A 17796-nucleotide genomic window follows, 5' to 3' on the forward strand; every position below is an offset into this window, starting at 1 on the left:
AACCTTCAAGGCTTTTTTATGGCTTCAAAGACTTCAGACATACAGATACAGAAAGGCAGACTGTCTCTGGTGCCTTTCAGTGTGTTTATCAATGAACCTCTACTTTACATTTTCAGCTCTGATTAGGAAGTTGTCTTCTGATGTTGCCACTAAGCACAAGAGATAAAGAAGTCCTGTAATTTAATTTACATTTAGAGAGAGATGGAGAACAACAAGCAATAAAGGTCCCTAATCAAACATCAATCAGGGACGTTGTGGTTCATGGTCGACGCTTCACCTCTTAACTCCAATTTTTGCCACTCCTATAACTGAATAGTATCATGTATGTTTAATATAATGTGTGTTTTTATTATTTTCTCTTTCAGTGATTGTCTTCTTTCTTTTTTTGTGATTTGACACTAAAAATTAAATTAATTATTGTCATATTTCCATTAAATAGATTGAGAGTTTCCAGGTCCTGGGTGGATGTTTTATGGACCTCAGAAATTGTTGAGATCAGTATTAAATGATAAAAGAATTGTCACAACCACAATACATCTGTCAGACAGTCAAACTTCTAGTTTACTGCAGTTATAACAGTTCAAGAAAATAAAAGTTGTTCTTACCCTTTCTCCTCCATTTTAGATGCTCTGTGAAATGAATGAAGAATTGTCACAACCATGATGCATCTATCACACAGTGAATCCATATTAGACGTTTTTTAACTGCTGCTATTCAAACAAATGTTGGTCAGATATGTCTTTGTCAGTATTTAGTTGCAAATAAATCTATTTGTCAGAATACATGTTTTCATTTTATCTGTTAAAACTAACAGCAGTATAATTGATGACTGTAAAACTTCTTTTGTCTGTTAGGAAAACATCACATTACTAAATCAACAACTAACAATGTGTCCAATTTGAGACTTTTTTACATTGTAAAACATTGTCATGTTAAATACTCTTAAATTATTAAAGACAAATAGGTGACCAATGTCAAAATGTTCTATCTTACCTTGCCATATCCTTTCAGCAGCTTCTCCTGTATTGAAGATGAATAAGTGTGTGTTAACTCACTGGAATTCTTCATTAATCATGTTTTGTTTCATAATTAGGTTTTATAAGTTACATTTGCTTTTGTGAATGTCAAACTTGTGCAACATGGGTATTAATAATACATTTGTAACATTCATAACTGCTCTTTTATCTGGTGGTTTTGTTTAGTTGAGAAAGTTGTAGAGATTAAATACCTGAATTAATTACAGATGTTGAAGGTGGCCTTTACAAACACAGCTTCTCATTAACAAATATAACAATATTAATAGTATTAACAGAGTGGACAATATGTGTAGAGTCATGAGAGATGGGTTTTCCTAATACTCTGACAATGTTGTCAGAGGTGAGGAAGAATCAGCCAAAGAAAATGTAATGAGTCATACGTTTTAGTTTAGTGACAACACACAGTCTCTGCAGTACAGCTGAAGACTCGCCTGGTCTTGACCTTTTAAATATCGAACCTTCAAGGCTTTTTTATGGCTTCAAAGACTTCAGACATACAGATACAGACAGGCAGACTGTCTCTGGTGCCTTTCAGTGTGTTTATCAATGAACCTCTACTTTATATTTTCAGCTCTGATTAGGAAGTTGTCTTCTGATGTTGCCACGAAGCAGAAGAGATAAAGAAGCCTGTAATTTAATTTACATTTAGAGAGAGATGGAGAACAACAATCAATAAAGGTCCCTAATCAAACATGAATCAGGGACGTTGTGGTTCATGGTCGACGCTTCACCTCTCAAATCCAAATTTTGCCACTCCTATAACTGAATAGTATCATGTATGTTTAATATAATGTATGTTCTTATTATTTTCTCTTTCTGTAATTGTCTTCTTTCTTTCTTGTGATTTGACACTAAAAAATAAACTAATTATTGTCATATTTCCATTAACTAGATTGAGAGTTTCCAGGTCCTGGGTGGATGTTTTATGGACCTCAGAAATTGTTGAGATCAGTATTAAATGATAAAAGAATTGTCACAACCACAATACATCTGTCAGACAGTCAAACTTCTAGTTTACTGCAGTTATAACAGTTCAAGAAAAAAAAAATTAGTTGTTCTTACCCTCATCCAACCTTTCTAGGAACTCTGTGAAATAAATAAAGAATTGTCACGACCATGATGCATCTATCACACAGTGAATCCATATTAGAAGTTTTTTAACTGCTGCTGTTCAGAAAATGTTGGTCAGATATGTCTTTGTCAGTATTTAGTTGCAAATAAATCTATTTGTCAGAATACATGTTTTAATTTTATCTGTTAAAACCATAGACTGTATATAAATAGGTGACCAATGTGAAAATGTTCTATCTTACCTTGCCATTTCCTTTCATCAGCTTCTCCTGTATTGAAGATGAATAAGTGTGTGTTACTGGAATTCTTCATTAATCATGTTTTGTTTCATAATCAGGTTTTATAAGTTACATTTTCTTCTGTGAATGTCAAACTTGTGCAACATGGGTATTAATAATACATTTGTAACATTCATAACTGCTCTTTTATCTGGTGGTTTTGTTTAGTTGAGAAAGTTGTAGAGATTAAATACCTGAATTAATTACAGATGTTGAAGGTGGCCTTTACAAACACAGGTTCTCATTAACAAATAGAACAATATTAATAGTATTAACAGAGTGGACAATATGTGTAGAGTCATGAGAGATGGGTTTTCCTAATACTCTGACAATGTTGTCAGAGGTGAGGAAGAATCAGCCAAAGAAAATGTAATGAGTCATACGTTTTAGTTTAGTGACAACACGCAGTCTCTGCAGTACAGCTGATGACTCGCCTGGTCTTGACCTTTTAAATATCGAACCTTCAAGACTTTTTTATGGCTTCAAAGACTTCAGACATACAGATACAGAAAGGCAGACTGTCTCTGGTGCCTTTCAGTGTGTTTATCATTGAACCTCTACTTTACATTTTGAGCTCTGATTAGGAAGTTGTCTTATGGAGTTTAGCGTAAATTCAGGCAGTAAGACTATCTTTAACCATTTATTCATTCCAACTCCTCTCTCTCTCTCTCCCTTGTTTCTCCAGCTTTCGTATCAGCTGATAAGGGACGTTACTCTAGTCAGTTTCCTCCACGATCTCCAACTGCCAATCACGACTTAGCTGTCAAACTTTGAATTTGTTCCCTTCTCAGTTGACATTTCAGCGCAGTCGTCTCAACTCAGTGGTCATGCTGCTGAATGCATCCTTCGTCACGCTGGTCGTTGTATTGGTGAGTTACGTTCTCAAACTACTATGTGCAGACGCCACTCGGATACAGCAGAAAGGTCTATATACATACAGTACATTATATACAAACTTTGTATGAAGTTTGGTGTTATTATCATTTATTTTACAATAATTATGAGTCTTATATGTATAATTCAGTAGTGGGGATGACCTATGAGGGGAAGGGAAAAAATGGAGTGAGAATGACAGTTTAGTGATTAAAGTGCTGCAAAAAAAATAACATCAAAACTAAAATTTGTAGCTCTGTACTGCAATTTTTCCTTTATTAGGGCCCAAGCACCCAGCGGTTCGCTCACACACTCCATTCAAATATATGAGTATTTTTCTGTGTCCAGCTGCAGTTACTTATTGTCTCTACACACCTGACAGCAGTGTTCAATGCTTACTTTTTTGTTGAGGATTTCATGTCTTCCTAAATAAAAAAAATTGGGAGCACACATAGAAATTTAGGAGCACACTGAAAAATGTTCAAGTAACTGTTTATTAAAGACGACAATTTATCACATACATATTTAAATGCTTTGTGTGTGTGTATGTAAATCAAAGTTTATGTTCTCTTTAGGGGTGCTTGATTATGGCAAGAAGCATAATTACAATTAGTTTTGCTTGATATTGACATCATGATTATTTAACACGATTACTTTTTGACTATCATTTTTGGTGATTGCCGAAAGGAAGAACTCAGGAAGACTAGAGTTCTGGAGCTCAGCATTAAAACTTTAATGAACCTGCCAAGTGGGTGGAGTAGCAGTTTTTTTGGGTTTTTTTTTTTAGTTTATTAGACAGACAGGGTTGATGTGTAGGATTTAATATTTGGTCTACAGTCTGAAGCGGAGGGTGGCAGTAATGTACCAAATATGCTAGTTGCCAACCGCTGTTATAACCCAAAAAGAGGAGAATAAGAGGTTTTTTCAAACAGAGTGGTACATCCTGTCAGCCGAGGGATTTCCTATCTGTGCAGCCGAACACAGCAACTCCTCCACGGACTGTTTCACCCTGATGGTCCTGGTGTTTCTTCTGCAGGCTTCACTTCACTTAACTGACCGACAGGCCCGCTGGTTCTTCCCACTTTAACCTGTGTAACAAACCGGGGCTCGGTGGTCCGGTTGGATCCATACAGAGAGCCGGGGCTAGCTAAGAGCCGAGCGGAGGCTAACTGGTTATGCTTCCTTCCGGTCATGCTGCAGCTAACGCTCCATTAGCCTTATTAGCGTCGCCACTTTCTGTATCTGTCCTTTCAACTTTAAATCCCTCTAGCATTTCATATAGTCTTATGGTTGTAATTTGTAGTCACACAGTGTGCGAGTAAATTATTTCTCCACTTCACACATATCTATTTTTAGGTACAAATGCGAGTGAAATACTTGCACTGTAGAGCCCTGTGACAGTAGACATTTCAATAAAACTTTGACCAGGTCATGTGGGTTAAAAGTGTTAAAGGTGCACAATTTTGATTACACAACTGTGAGCAAGTCAGCCTTATATGACAAACATCATCTGATTCACATGAAATTTTCAAGGTGTGCTCTACAGTTGATATGCAGCGACATGATGTTTATTTAATGCGTGTTTTCTAGCACCATATAGTGGACACAGGAAATGATATTTAACTCCTTCATGCAATGTTTGATAACAGACAACTAAAGTTACACGTTTTTGTCCAGCAAGTACTCGTGGCATCGTACATTTAAACGTACGACAGACATGAAGTGCAATCAGGCAGATTCCCAGAGCCGTGGAGACAGGCTTTGTGATTCGTCAGCTTCCAGAAAGTCCCAGAAAACGCCATTTTATTGACGTGATTGGTGCTACTGGTGGCTCAATTACTGGGCATTGTGATGGCCTGATGACGTGTCATCATGCAAGCTTACTACAGCCTGCTTGAGCTTGGCTCTTCCTACTTGGTCACACCGACATCGAGGTAAGATGTGCTTTCATCTCTGTTACCGTTGAGATTTGATGTTTCACCATGACAGAGGAAGTTGCTATAACTTTATTGTACATACTCCAGTCTGTACCAAACTTTACATGTTTGATAAGAGTCCTGGCCTGAACATGTCTACATGACAATATTCCATCAGTGATGCAAACTGGCTGAAAAGCGCCCCCAACGAAATTGCAGCAAAGCAGCCCCAGCTGCAGGCAAAATAGTGGACAAAGGAAGTGATGTTTATCTCCTTCTTACACTGTCTGAAAACACTCTGGGTCTGAAGACATCTACATGCCCGTGACAGAATCCCTCCGACTGCGCCACGGTCCGACGTGCGCAAAGGCACGAGGGCCCGTTCAACGCTGCTTGCAGCTTTAATTATCTCTATCATCCGTAGAATAAACATTATCTCTACTTCACTCACTTGTTCTCCTATGTATGAAGCTTTAGATAAGTTCAGTCAGGAAGACTGTCTTTGCATGCGTAGGCCGTAGTTTTATTTCTCATGTGTGTTATCATCCTGCATTCACATCTCTAATGCATCTGTTACTCAGTATTCCCTGGTCGCCCTGCCAGGGTCGTTGATCGAGATATCAGTTGCTCACATCAGCTGGTCACATCTATCCAATAGCAGCAGCGACACAGCTTCATCGTAGCCTAGCATCTGCCGCTGAATTTCATTTAAATTAGCATTATTCAGGGCTTACTTTTAGGTTGTGGCAGCTACTTCCACCCCCACCCAAGGTATTTCATCTGCCTCCCTGCTACAACTGGGTCGGCGGTCACCCTCTGCCTACACATCTTCATCGTCCGACGTCAGCACTGTTCTCGCAAATCAAAGATCTCTTAGGCCATAATCTGGTAATCTCATGCATGGTTAAATGCTATGTCATATCTATGGGTCATTTCACTCTGCTTTCAGGCTATCCTCTCTCTTCCCTCCTTATAAAATGTGCATCAGAGCATGGTCTGTAGACCTCACAGCACCCACCACTCTTCTAGTGATCACTAACTCACTCTCTTCTATCAACTTTTTTATCTTCCATTCATTCAAGTGTAATGATTACATTGTCATAAACATTTATTATCACTGCATTCTGTCTAATTTTACTTTTTGCATATCTCACTAGAATCCTTCCCTGCCAGTAAGGTAAGGATCAAATATTTGGGTTGGTTTGTATCCACTCCATTGGGGGGTTATCCTATTCTAATCACACCTTCACCTCCCCCCTTTTATATATGATGACATTCACAATGGGGTCTAATCGCCAAAGACTCTCACTTTCATCTATCATGCATGTTCAATAAATAACATTCACATATGAAAAACTGAGTCTCTCCTGATTGAACTGATGTTGCCACTAAGCAGAAGAGATAAAGAAGCCTGTAATTACATTTATCTTAGATTTGAGGGAAACATCAGCAACATCACTAAAGTAGTTTTCTTCCACCTCTGACACATCGTCCAAGTTCACCCATTTCTAACACAGTCAGATGCAGAAATTCTCATTCATGGTCATTCAGGTCTTGTATTCTGTACTATTAAAAAGATCCAATAAATCCAAAATGCAGCTGCTACAATTCTTCTGATTCACTGATTTACGGTTTCATTCAAGTCAAACTACAAACTGCTACCTATTACCTCCTGACCTGTCAAAACTTCTCAGACCTCACATTCCCCCACGAACACTCACATCACAGGATGCAGGTTATCTCATTGTCCAAAGATTACATCCATTTTATTTAAGTAATAACTTTTTGGGTGTTCTATACTTTTATTGATTATTATCAGTGGAGAGATGACAGAAAATGACGGACGGGGGGAGAGAGAGATGGAGAACAACAAGCAATAAAGGTCCCTAATCAAACATGAATCAGGGACGTTGTGGTTCATGGTCGACGCTTCACCTCTTAAATCCAATTTTTGCCACTCCTATAACTGAATAGTATCATGTATGTTTAATATAACGTATGTTTTTATTATTTTCTCTTTCTGTAATTGTTTTTTTGTTTTTTGTGATTTGACACTAAAAAATCAACTAATTATTGTCATATTTCCATTAAATAGATTGAGAGTTTCCAGGTCCTGGGTGGATGTTTTATGGACCTCAGAAATTGTTGAGATCAGTATTAAATGATAAAAGAATTGTCACAACCACAATACATCTGTCAGACAGTCAAACTTCTAGTTTACTGCAGTTATAACGGTTCAAGAAAAAATTTGTTGTTCTTACCCTTTTTCTTCCATTGAAGATACTCTGTGAAATGAATAAAGAATTGTCACAACCATGATGCATCTATCACACAGTGAATCCATTTTAGAAGTTTTTTAACTGCTCCTATTCAAACAAATGTTGGTCTGATATGTCTTTGTCAGTATTTAGTTGCAGATAAATCTATTTGTCAGAATACATGTTTTAATTTGATCTGTTAAAACTAACAGCAGTATGATTGATGACTGTAAAACTTCATTTGTTTGTTAGGAAAACATCACATTACTAAATCAACAACAACTAACAATGTGTCCAATTTGAGACTTTTTTATTTAATTGATTTTTTAAAAAAGTATATTGAATGCATTTGAAACACTGCTTTTGTTTGTAAAAGTTTAGATATTAATCACTTTTAAGTGCTGGATGTATGAAAACAGAACATTATTTAAAATATTGTCATGTTAAAAACTCCAAAATTATTAAAGACAAATAGGTGACCAATGTCAAAATGTTCTATCTTACCTTGTCTTGCCCTTTCAGCAGCTTCGTCTGTATTGAAGATGAATAAGTGTGTGTTAACTCACTGGAATTCTTCATTAATCATGTTTTGTTTCATAATTAGGTTTTATAAGTTACATTTGCTTTTGTGAATGTCAAACTTGTGCAACATGGGTATTAATAATACATTTGTAACATTCATAACTGCTCTTTTATCTGGTGGTTTTGTTTAGTTGAGAAAGTTGTAGAGATTAAATACCTGAATTAATTACAGATGTTGAAGGTGGCCTTTACAAACACAGCTTCTCATTAACAAATATAACAATATCAATAGTATTAACAGCGTGGACAATATGTGTAGAGTCATGAGAGATGGGTTTTCCTAATACTCTGACAATGTTCTCAGAGGTGAGGAAGAATCAGCCAAAGAAAATGTAATGAGTCATATGTTTTAGTTTAGTGACAACACACAGTCTCTGCAGTACAGCTGCATTCAGGTCTTGTATTCTGTACTATTGAATAGATCCAGCTGCTATAATGCAATAATGCCACTGCTACAATTCTTCTGATTCACTGGTTTACAGTTTCATTCAAGTCAGACTACAAACTGCTACCTATTACCTCCTGACCTGTCAAAACTTCTCAGACCTCACATTCCCCCACGAACACTCACATCACAGGATGCAGGTTATCTCATTATTCCAAAGATTACACCATTCAGATTTTAAGTGATAACTTGTTGGGCATTCTATGCTTTTATTGGTTATTGATTAGTATCAGTGAAGAGATGATAGAAAATGAGGGATGGGGGAGAGACAGATGGGGAAGAACAAGCAATAAAGGTCCCCAATCAAACATGAACCAGGGACGTTGCGGTCCATGGTCGACGCTTCACCTCTTAAATACAATTTTTGCCACTCCTATGACCGAATAGTATCATGTATGTTTAATATATATTATTATTTTCTCTTTCTGTTGTTGTCTTCTTTCTTTTTACACTAAAAAAACAAACAAATTATTGGCATATTTCCCTAAAATATATTGAGACATGAAAATTGTCTGATCTGAGAGATACATAGATGTGATTTAGAGATGTAATTACATGTTGTTCCCACAATGGGGCGCATATACGTGGTGCACCTGTTATGTTGAGGGAGATACGTGCGCTCTTCTTTCTACCGCAGCAGCATTCCCAACACAGCAGACGTGTGTGAGCATGTAAACAAAGAAAAAATTAAAGCTGCAAGCAGCGTTGAACGGGCCTTCGCGCCCTTGTGCACGTCGGGCTGTGGTGCAATCGAAGGGTTTCTGTGACAGGCATGTAGATGCCTTCAGACCCGGGATGTTTTCAGACAGTGCAAGAAGGAGATAAACATCACTTCCTTTGTCCACTGTTTTGCTCGCTGTTGGGGCTGCTTTACTGAAATTTCGTAGGGGGCGCTATTCAGCGAGTTTGCATCACTGATGGAATATTGTCATGTAGACATGTTCAGGCCGGGAGTCTTATCAAACATGTAAAGTTTGGTGCAGACTGGAGCATTTACAATGAAGTTATAGCAACTTCCTCTGTCATGGCAAAACATCAAATCTCAACTGTGTGAGGATGAGAATTTTCTGCAGGGTGAGACATGGCTGCCTTGCTCACACCTGTGTCATAAAAATCATGCAAGTTTTGTGCCCATTCACTTGAATTTCAATTAGTAAATTGAAAACCCTTGATGAATTTGTGTGCAAAACAAATTAATTTCCTAATTTTCATCAAGTCTATTTTTAGGAATGTAAAGACTTTTAACATGGGATGCATGACATTGGATTTTTGCCGATATTCAATATGTTGATATTTCCAACTCATTGTAGCCGATTGTTGATATCTGTACATATTTTTACCAGCTGGCTGAGGAGGCTATTATGCATGCAAGCATAGATTATACTTTGATCAAGAAAGACAATATATGAAGGAAGAACTTAGGAAGACTGGACTTCAGTAGCTCAGCATTAAAGTTCTTCCCTCATATAGGCTATAGTCTTTCTTGATAATTAGTACAATGTATGATTACATGTGTAATAGTCTCCTCAGCCAAGTGGGGGAAAAATATGTGCATATATCAACATCGGCAATTGGCAAAAATGACAGTCAAAAAGTAATCATGTTAAATAATTGTGATCCAATATTGAACAAGATAATCGTGATTATGATTTTTGCCATAATCGAGCACCCCTAAAAAAAAACATAAATTGTGATTTGCATACACATACACACACACGCAGAGTTTAAATATGTATGTGATAAATTGTAAATATGTATGTAATGAATTGTTTTCTTTAAGAAACTGTTACTTGAACATTTTTCAGTGTGCTCCTAAAGTTATATGTGTGCTCCTAATTTTTTTTCATTTAGGAACACATGTACTCTTTGAAAAAAAGTAAGGATTGAACACTGCTGTCAGATGTGTAGAAACACTAAGTAACTGGAGTGTGGCGCAGTCCAAGGGCTTCTGTCACAGGCATGTAGATGTTTTCAGACCTGGACTGACAGGTCTTATTTTACCCATCCCCCCCTCCCATTCTCTCTCTCTCCCTCTCAGCTGGAGAGAAGGATTTCAGAGTACTCTTCTTGTGAAATATCCTCATAAATCCCATGACTTTGGCCAAATCTTACATTAAAAAATCACATTTTTTGTAGGAAGTTTCGTCGTGAGTCCATTGATACAGGTTTGAAAGTGGTCAGACTTATAGTTTAGACGTCAGATGCCCCAGTTTGGCACAAAGTCCATGCCCAGAGATTGCATCCCCATTGGTTTACATTGTAAGGTGTGATGCTGCACTCCAACTTTCAGGGCTTACTAGATCTAAACCGTTCGAGTTATTACAAATTTTTTATAACTTTTGTTCAGCACAGTGTGATAAGTCTTAAAGTATTAAAGTTTGAAGCCGATACCATTAACACCCTAGGAGGAGATAGCGTTTATTCAAAGTCCAAAATAGGCGCAAAGTCATACTTTCATGGGTGAACTGCGGACTTCCTGTTGGATTTAGGTCAGGGGTGTCAGCGGCCATTTTAGATACATAGGTGGCGCTCTTGAGCACATTTTGGCACTTTGGGGGTTAATTTTTACATTTTATCAAATTTTTCACCAGACCTGATGTGCGTGCCAAATTTGGTGAGCTTTTGAGCATGTTTAGTGGGTCAAATTTAGGGTTGAAGTGGCATATTAATAAAGAAAGAATAATAAGAAAGAAATAAACACACGAAATACAATGTGGTCTTCGCCCCTTTGGGCTCAGGCCCTAATTAAAGCTGCAAGCAGCGATGATTGGGCCCTCGCACCCTTGCGTACGTCGCTGTGTGGCGCAATCGAAGGGCTTCTGTCACTCGCATGTAGATGTGTTCAGACTAAGGCTGTTTTCAGACAGTGCAAGAAGGAGATAAATATCACTTCCTTTGTCCAATATTTTGCCTGCTGCTTGGGCTGCTTCCTTGAAATTTCATAGGGGGCGCTATGGAGCCAGTTTGCATTACTGATTGAATATTGTCATGTAGAGGTGTTCAGGCTGGGACTCTTATCAAACATGGAAAGTTTGGGGCAGATTGGAGCATTTACACTAAAATTATAGCAATTTCCTCTGGAATGGCGAAACATCAAAAGTCAACGCCGCGCCACAGCCACACGCTTCAACAATAACTAAATCTTTTAATAACTTTTGATCACAAACTAGTCTAGATGACACACACTGATTTTGAAGTCGTTATGATGAATTCTGTAGGAGGAGTTCGTTAAAATACAAGACGTGAAATCGCCAAAATTGACCACTAAATTCAAAATGGCCCACTGCCTGTTGGGTTTCAGCTATGGGTCCCAGAGACTTTTTTGTGCGCCCTGGCATGATGCATGTGTGTACCAATTTTCATACATGTAGATTTAACGTGGCATGGGGGCTGCTTTGTTGACATATGGTAGGGGGCGCTGTAGAGCCATTCTGCCACACTTGTGCCAGCCACCAATACGATATTATAGACTGTAAGACCTGCCATGTGTGTGCAAAGTTTTGTGAGTTTTCAAGCATGTCTTGGCCCTTAAAAACAGCTTCGTATTTTGTGGCGAACAATGTGTTGCCATAGCAACGGCTTTCGATGAAAACGCAAAGGCTTCAGAAGCTATCGTCATCAAGGTCTTACACCTTGGCTTACCAAATTTTATGTGTTTCTGACTAACCTGCTAGGAGTAGTTTGCAAAAGAGTGGCGCTTAATACTTCCTGTTGCCAGTAGGTGGCGCTATGACTGTCACTAAATATGGGCCTTTACATGTCTTCAGACCAGGACTCTTAAGAAGCATATGAAATTTGGAAAAGATCAGACCATGTGGAGTCAAGTTATAAGGCTTTGAAATTTCATGGCGAGACATCGAAATTCACTGCGAAGTCATGGCAATACCTTTGGAAAAGTCACCAACTTCATAATATACGATCTCCAAGGTCTTGAGGCTATTCTGAGTAAGTGGAACCGATCGCCGTGCTACCCACAGGGCGTCAAAGTGTAAAACATGTAACTTCCTGTTGCCAGTAGGTGGCGCTATGACTCAGATCCAATATTGACACATGGATGTGTTCAGGGCGGGACTCTTTCCAAGCACAAAAGGTTTGGGTCTCTTAGGATCGTGTATGCCGGAGTTATTTTTTGGTTATTCATTGGTTTACATTGTAAAGTGCAATGTGGCACTCCAACCCCCCCTCCCATTCTCTCTCTCCCCCTGTCAGTTGGAGAGGAGAATGTCACTCTTCTTGTGAAATATCCTCATAAATCCCATGACTTTACCCAAATCATTAACATTAAAAATCACATCTTTGTGTAGGAAATTTCATCAAGTCTTGTGTATTATTGTGTATAAGTTTTGAGGCAATAAATTGTCAATGTTAAATCATACATTAATTTACTCCCTGAAATATTCAAGACAACCGCTCATCAGACCTAGTTAGATGTTAGTGTCTTATTACAACTTTTGGTTAGCACCGAGGACGCTACATTGTACTACAATTTAATTGTATAATTGCTATCTTGTTCTGACTTTTGTTCCTTATTTACAGTTTTCTGTACAAAAGCCATTTTTTGTTATTGTTCAACATGTACTTTTTTGTTTGTAAAATGTATTCAGACACAGTGATTTTACAGTCAAAGTAAGCTTACTTAATGAACATTTTTGCCTTCAGTAGTGTAGATGGAGACATGAAAGTTAGTGATGTTGCAGTTATTTGCTATGAACTTTAACCACTAAGACAACAAGTCGACCCTGAAACAGCCAGAAACAGATTTGATGTATATCAGACCATCAAAATACAGAATATTTAGTGCATCAAAAAAACCACAATATTTTGTGACGTCTTACCTTCTCTTCGTTTGCGTCTGAAAAAGGTGATGCCTTTGTATATTAAATAGATGATGATGATGATGAAACCAACCAGCATACATACTGGTATGAAGTTGAACATCCAGGTCAGATCCCCTATAAAAATGAATGAGTAAATAATTAAAACAACAAATGGTTTACAAGGACACTGTATTGTATTCCAATGTCGTTAGCTGATCCCATCTTAGCTGATCCCACCAGCAGTTATTTGTTATGAGCTTTAACCACTAATACAACAAGTCGACCCTGAAACATCCTTTTATGCAGATTCATCAAACATCTGGAGAGAATCTCTTGGTATTGGTTGTGGTTGTGGATGTTTGCATGAGGATAGAAACTTCCTGTCTCTTAGCATGAAAATACATCATCAGGACTAATATTGTTGGTAGAATCACATTCTTGAAAGAACTTGAATATGTATGATGCACAACTAGATTAACATTATCAGTCAAATTTACATAAATATTAATATACCACACCTAAAGAAATATAAAGAATGTAAATTCAAGTCAAAGATTTGATTTATATCAGACCACCAAAATACAGTATATTTAGTGCATCAAAATAAATACAATATTTTGTGACTTCTTACCTTTTCTGCCTTTGTATATGAAATTGATGATGTTGCACACACCCGAAATATAAACTGCTGTTAACATGAGCGTCCATTTCAGATTCCCTACAAAAAAGAGAAACAATAAATAACTAAAACAACAAATGGTTTACAAGGACACTGTATTGTATTCCAATGTCGTTAGCTGATCCCATCTTTGATAATGCACTCTGGAGAGAATCTCTTGGTATTGGTTGTGGTTGTGGATGTTTGCATGAGGATAGAAACTTCCTGTCTCTTAGCATGAAAATACATCATCAGGACTAATATTGTTGGTAGAATCACATTCTTGAAAGAACTTGAATATGTATGATGCACAACTAGATTAACATTATCAGTCAAATTTACAGAATTATTAATATACCACACCTAAAGAAATATAAAGAATGTAAATTCAAGTCAAAGATTTGATTTATATCAGACCAAAATAAATAAATAAAATATTTTGTGACTTCTTACAGAATCTGGCTCGGTATCTCAAATACATGATGATGATGCTGATGATGCAACCAACCAGAATCACTCCAAATATTGCTGTTAAGATGATCATCCATATCAGACCCCCTACAGAAAATGAAAGAATAAATAATGACAAAAACAAATGGTTTACAAGGACACTGTATTGTATTCTAATGTCGTTAGCTGATCTCATCTTTGATAATGCACTCTGAGGTGACCCAATACAGAAAAATAATAAACTCAAAGCTCATCATTTAGTCATTTAATGCTGTTAGAACATGTTTTGTAACTCCTATGAGGGCATTGAGTACATTGTCATGTTTAGGAAAAACAGTAAGATGCATTAATAGTGCATAATAGTAGTGATGTTGCAGTTATTTGTTATGAGCTTTAACCACTAAGACAACAAGTCGACCCTGAAACATCCTTTTATGCAGATTCATCAAATATCTGGAGAGAATCTCTTGGTGTTGGTTGTGGTTGTGGATGTTTGCATGAGGATAGAAACTTCCTGTCTCTTAACATGAAAATACATCATCAGGACTAATATTGTTGGTAGAATCACACTCTTGAAAGAACTTGAATATGTATGATGCACAACTAGATTAACATTATCAGTCAAATTTACAGAAATGTTAATATACCACACCTAAAGAAATATAAAGAATGTAAATTCAAGTCAGAGATTTGATTTAAATCAAACCAACAGGAAAGCAAAGCAGCCCTGAGACAAAGAGTCAAATAAATACTTAATACAAAAATAAAAATGATTGCAAAGATAAACTGCTGAGTGCAAAACTTCAAATAATAACTTAAATTCATACTTCAAATAACAAAATCAAATAAACAATAGCTGCCTGTTACATTTAGCTGCAAAGTGCAAACAACAAAATTGACCAAATTGGTCAAATTGATCACTATAAGATGATGATTATTATAACCAATGTTGTTTCTTTTTCTTAATTTCTCATGCAGATTACCATCTAATTGACGTTTGTATATTTATTACATGAATATAAAGTAATGAAACGGGCAGTTTCGCTATTTACTGAATTTTAATGTCTGTTTCAAAATACAGAACAGTTTAAACGCTTGTTTCACTGCTGCATCTTGTTGGCTTGTTTTTGGCAGTTTGTCATAAACTTCAAGGAGACGTTTTTCATTGAGATAAAATGACTTTCTCATTCTCGTCCTCAGAAAACCAGCTGGCAGTCTGACGTGTGCTAATCTGCGGGGGTGGGGGCCGCAGGGAGAAAGGTGAACCAGAACCAACTTTTGGAGAAACGTAACCTGTAACACTGAACAACCCTGCATTATGACAAAAACATTACTGGGAAGAGAGGAGGACATTTCTCTTTGTTTGATAATGTAAAAGTAAAGTTAGTCTTTGCTGACGGCTTCCCGACTCATTTTAAAAAAGATAAGAGAGAGAGAAGCAGTGGTCGAGCGAGATAGAGAGTGAATGAAGAGAGGGAGCGCTGGTAACCTTAGTGATGAAGCTGGTGAATCAGATCAATAAAACGTTATTTTCTGATTGTTTCACAGCGGTTACATTCTAAAGCACAAACATCCCCACACACCTCTGCTCAACCCTGCAGCTGTGATGGTGAGAAAGCCGCTGAATGAGAGGAATAAAACGTTATTTTCTGATTGTTTCACGGCGGTTACAAATAAATAAGCCCACAACCGCACAAACCTGCGGAGGTGTGCTGCAATGCTTGATAACAGCATTAATCTTGTCAAGCTCCTCCTTTCCTTCGAGATAAGAAAAAACTAAATATGTCCAAATGATTGCCTTCATTGCCGATGGACCAGGTTGTATTTGTTTTTCTGTCAAGTACTCAATTGCTCGGAGTCTCTCCATGATACACACTTCTCTTCCTTCTTGCCCCCGGAGTTGGGTCCAGGTGGAAACCAGCGCAGCGTCGTTGCGCCATCAACGAGCTAACTCATGTCAGGAAAAAACGGAAAGCAGTGTTGTGGCAAGACTGAAAAATGTGAATTGATTCTGAATCGGTGGAGATATAATTGCAATTCTTATGTGAATCGATTTTTTTGTGCACGCCTAATATTTAGAGCATCAAAATAAATACAATATTTTAAGATTTCTTACCTCTTATGGCTCTGTATAATGAATTGATGATGTTGAACACAACTGGAATACAAACTACTATTAACAAGAGCATCCATTTCAGATCATCTAAAAAAAATGAATGAATAAATAATTAGAACAACAAAGGGTTTACAAGGACACTGTATTGTATTCTAATGTCGTTAGTTGATCCCATCTTTGATAATGCACTCTGAGGTGACCCAATACAGAAAAATAATAAACTCAAAGCTCATCATTTAGTCATTTAATGCTGTTAGAACATGTTTTGTAACTCCTATGAGGGCATTGAGTACATTGTCATGTTTAGTAAAAACAGTAAGATGCATTAATAGTGCATAATAGTAGTGATGTTGCAGTTATTTGTTATGAGCTTTAACCACTAAGACAACAAGTCGACCCTGAAACATCCTTTTATGCAGATTCATGAAACATCTGGAGAGAATCTCTTGGTATTGGTTGTGGTTGTGGATGTTTGCATGAGGATAGAAACTTCCTGTCTCTTAGCATGAAAATACATCATCAAGACTAATATTGCTGGTAGAATCACACTCTTGAAAGAACTTGAATATGTATGATGCACAACTAGATTAACATTATCAGTCAAATTTACATAAATATTAATATACCACACCTAAAGAAATATAAAGAATGTAAATTCAAGTCAAAGATTTGATTCATATCAAACCAAAATAAATAAAATATTTTGTGACTTCTTACAGTTTGTGTCTTTGTATTTTAAATAGATGATGGCGATGATGAACCAAACCAGAATCACTCCAAATATTGCTGTTAAGATGATCATCCATATCAGAGCCCCTACAAAAAATGAAAGAATAATTAATTAAAACAACAAATGGTTTACAAGGACACTGTATTGTATTCTAATGTTGTTAGCTGATCCCATCTTTGATAATGCACTCTGAGGTGACCCAATACAGAAAAAGAATAAACTCAAAGCTCGTCATTTAGTCATTTAATGCTGTTAAAACATGTTTTGTAACTCCTATGAGGGCATTGAGTACATTGTCATGTTCAGTAAAAACAGTAAGATGCATTAATAGTGCATAATAGTAGTGATGTTGCAGTTATTTGTTATGAGCTTTAACCACTAAGACAACAAGTCGACCCTGAAACATCCTTTTATGCAGATTCATCAAACATCTGGAGAGAATCTCTTGGTGTTGGTTGTGGTTGTGGATGTTTGCATAAGGATAGAAACTTCCTGTCTCTTAGCATGAAAATACATCATCAGGACTAATATTGTTGGTAGAATCACACTCTTGAAAGAACTTGAA

The 17796-nt window shown here is 37.0% G+C and overlaps 1 protein-coding gene and 1 long non-coding RNA gene across 3 annotated transcripts in view; one reads left to right on the forward strand and one right to left on the reverse strand.

Annotated features, from left to right (window-relative positions):
* The window catches only part of LOC122976553 (titin-like), a 326074-nt gene that overhangs the window by 279982 nt on the left and 28296 nt on the right, over positions 1 to 17796 (reverse strand). The window contains exons 16-25 of one of the 2 annotated variants that reach the window (XM_044345108.1): positions 17219 to 17317; positions 16502 to 16588; positions 14389 to 14493; positions 13909 to 13995; positions 13296 to 13412; positions 7938 to 7964; positions 7437 to 7460; positions 2351 to 2377; positions 2100 to 2123; positions 994 to 1020 (exon numbers count right to left, since the gene is read on the reverse strand). The exons of the other annotated variant lie outside the window; for it this stretch is intronic. Coding sequence (XP_044201043.1) covers positions 994 to 1020; positions 2100 to 2123; positions 2351 to 2377; positions 7437 to 7460; positions 7938 to 7964; positions 13296 to 13412; positions 13909 to 13995; positions 14389 to 14493; positions 16502 to 16588; positions 17219 to 17317 — 624 coding nt within the window. The remainder of the gene's footprint in view (positions 1 to 993; positions 1021 to 2099; positions 2124 to 2350; positions 2378 to 7436; positions 7461 to 7937; positions 7965 to 13295; positions 13413 to 13908; positions 13996 to 14388; positions 14494 to 16501; positions 16589 to 17218; positions 17318 to 17796) is intronic. 2 annotated transcript variants of the gene reach the window in all.
* Positions 951 to 2597, forward strand: LOC122976576. Its single transcript, XR_006400975.1, has 2 exons — positions 951 to 1093; positions 2446 to 2597. It is a non-coding gene; the product is annotated as an uncharacterized LOC122976576 (long non-coding RNA).

The sequence above is a fragment of the Thunnus albacares genome, chromosome 24 (assembly GCF_914725855.1).
Source record: "Thunnus albacares chromosome 24, fThuAlb1.1, whole genome shotgun sequence".
Lineage (NCBI taxonomy): Eukaryota > Metazoa > Chordata > Actinopteri > Scombriformes > Scombridae > Thunnus > Thunnus albacares.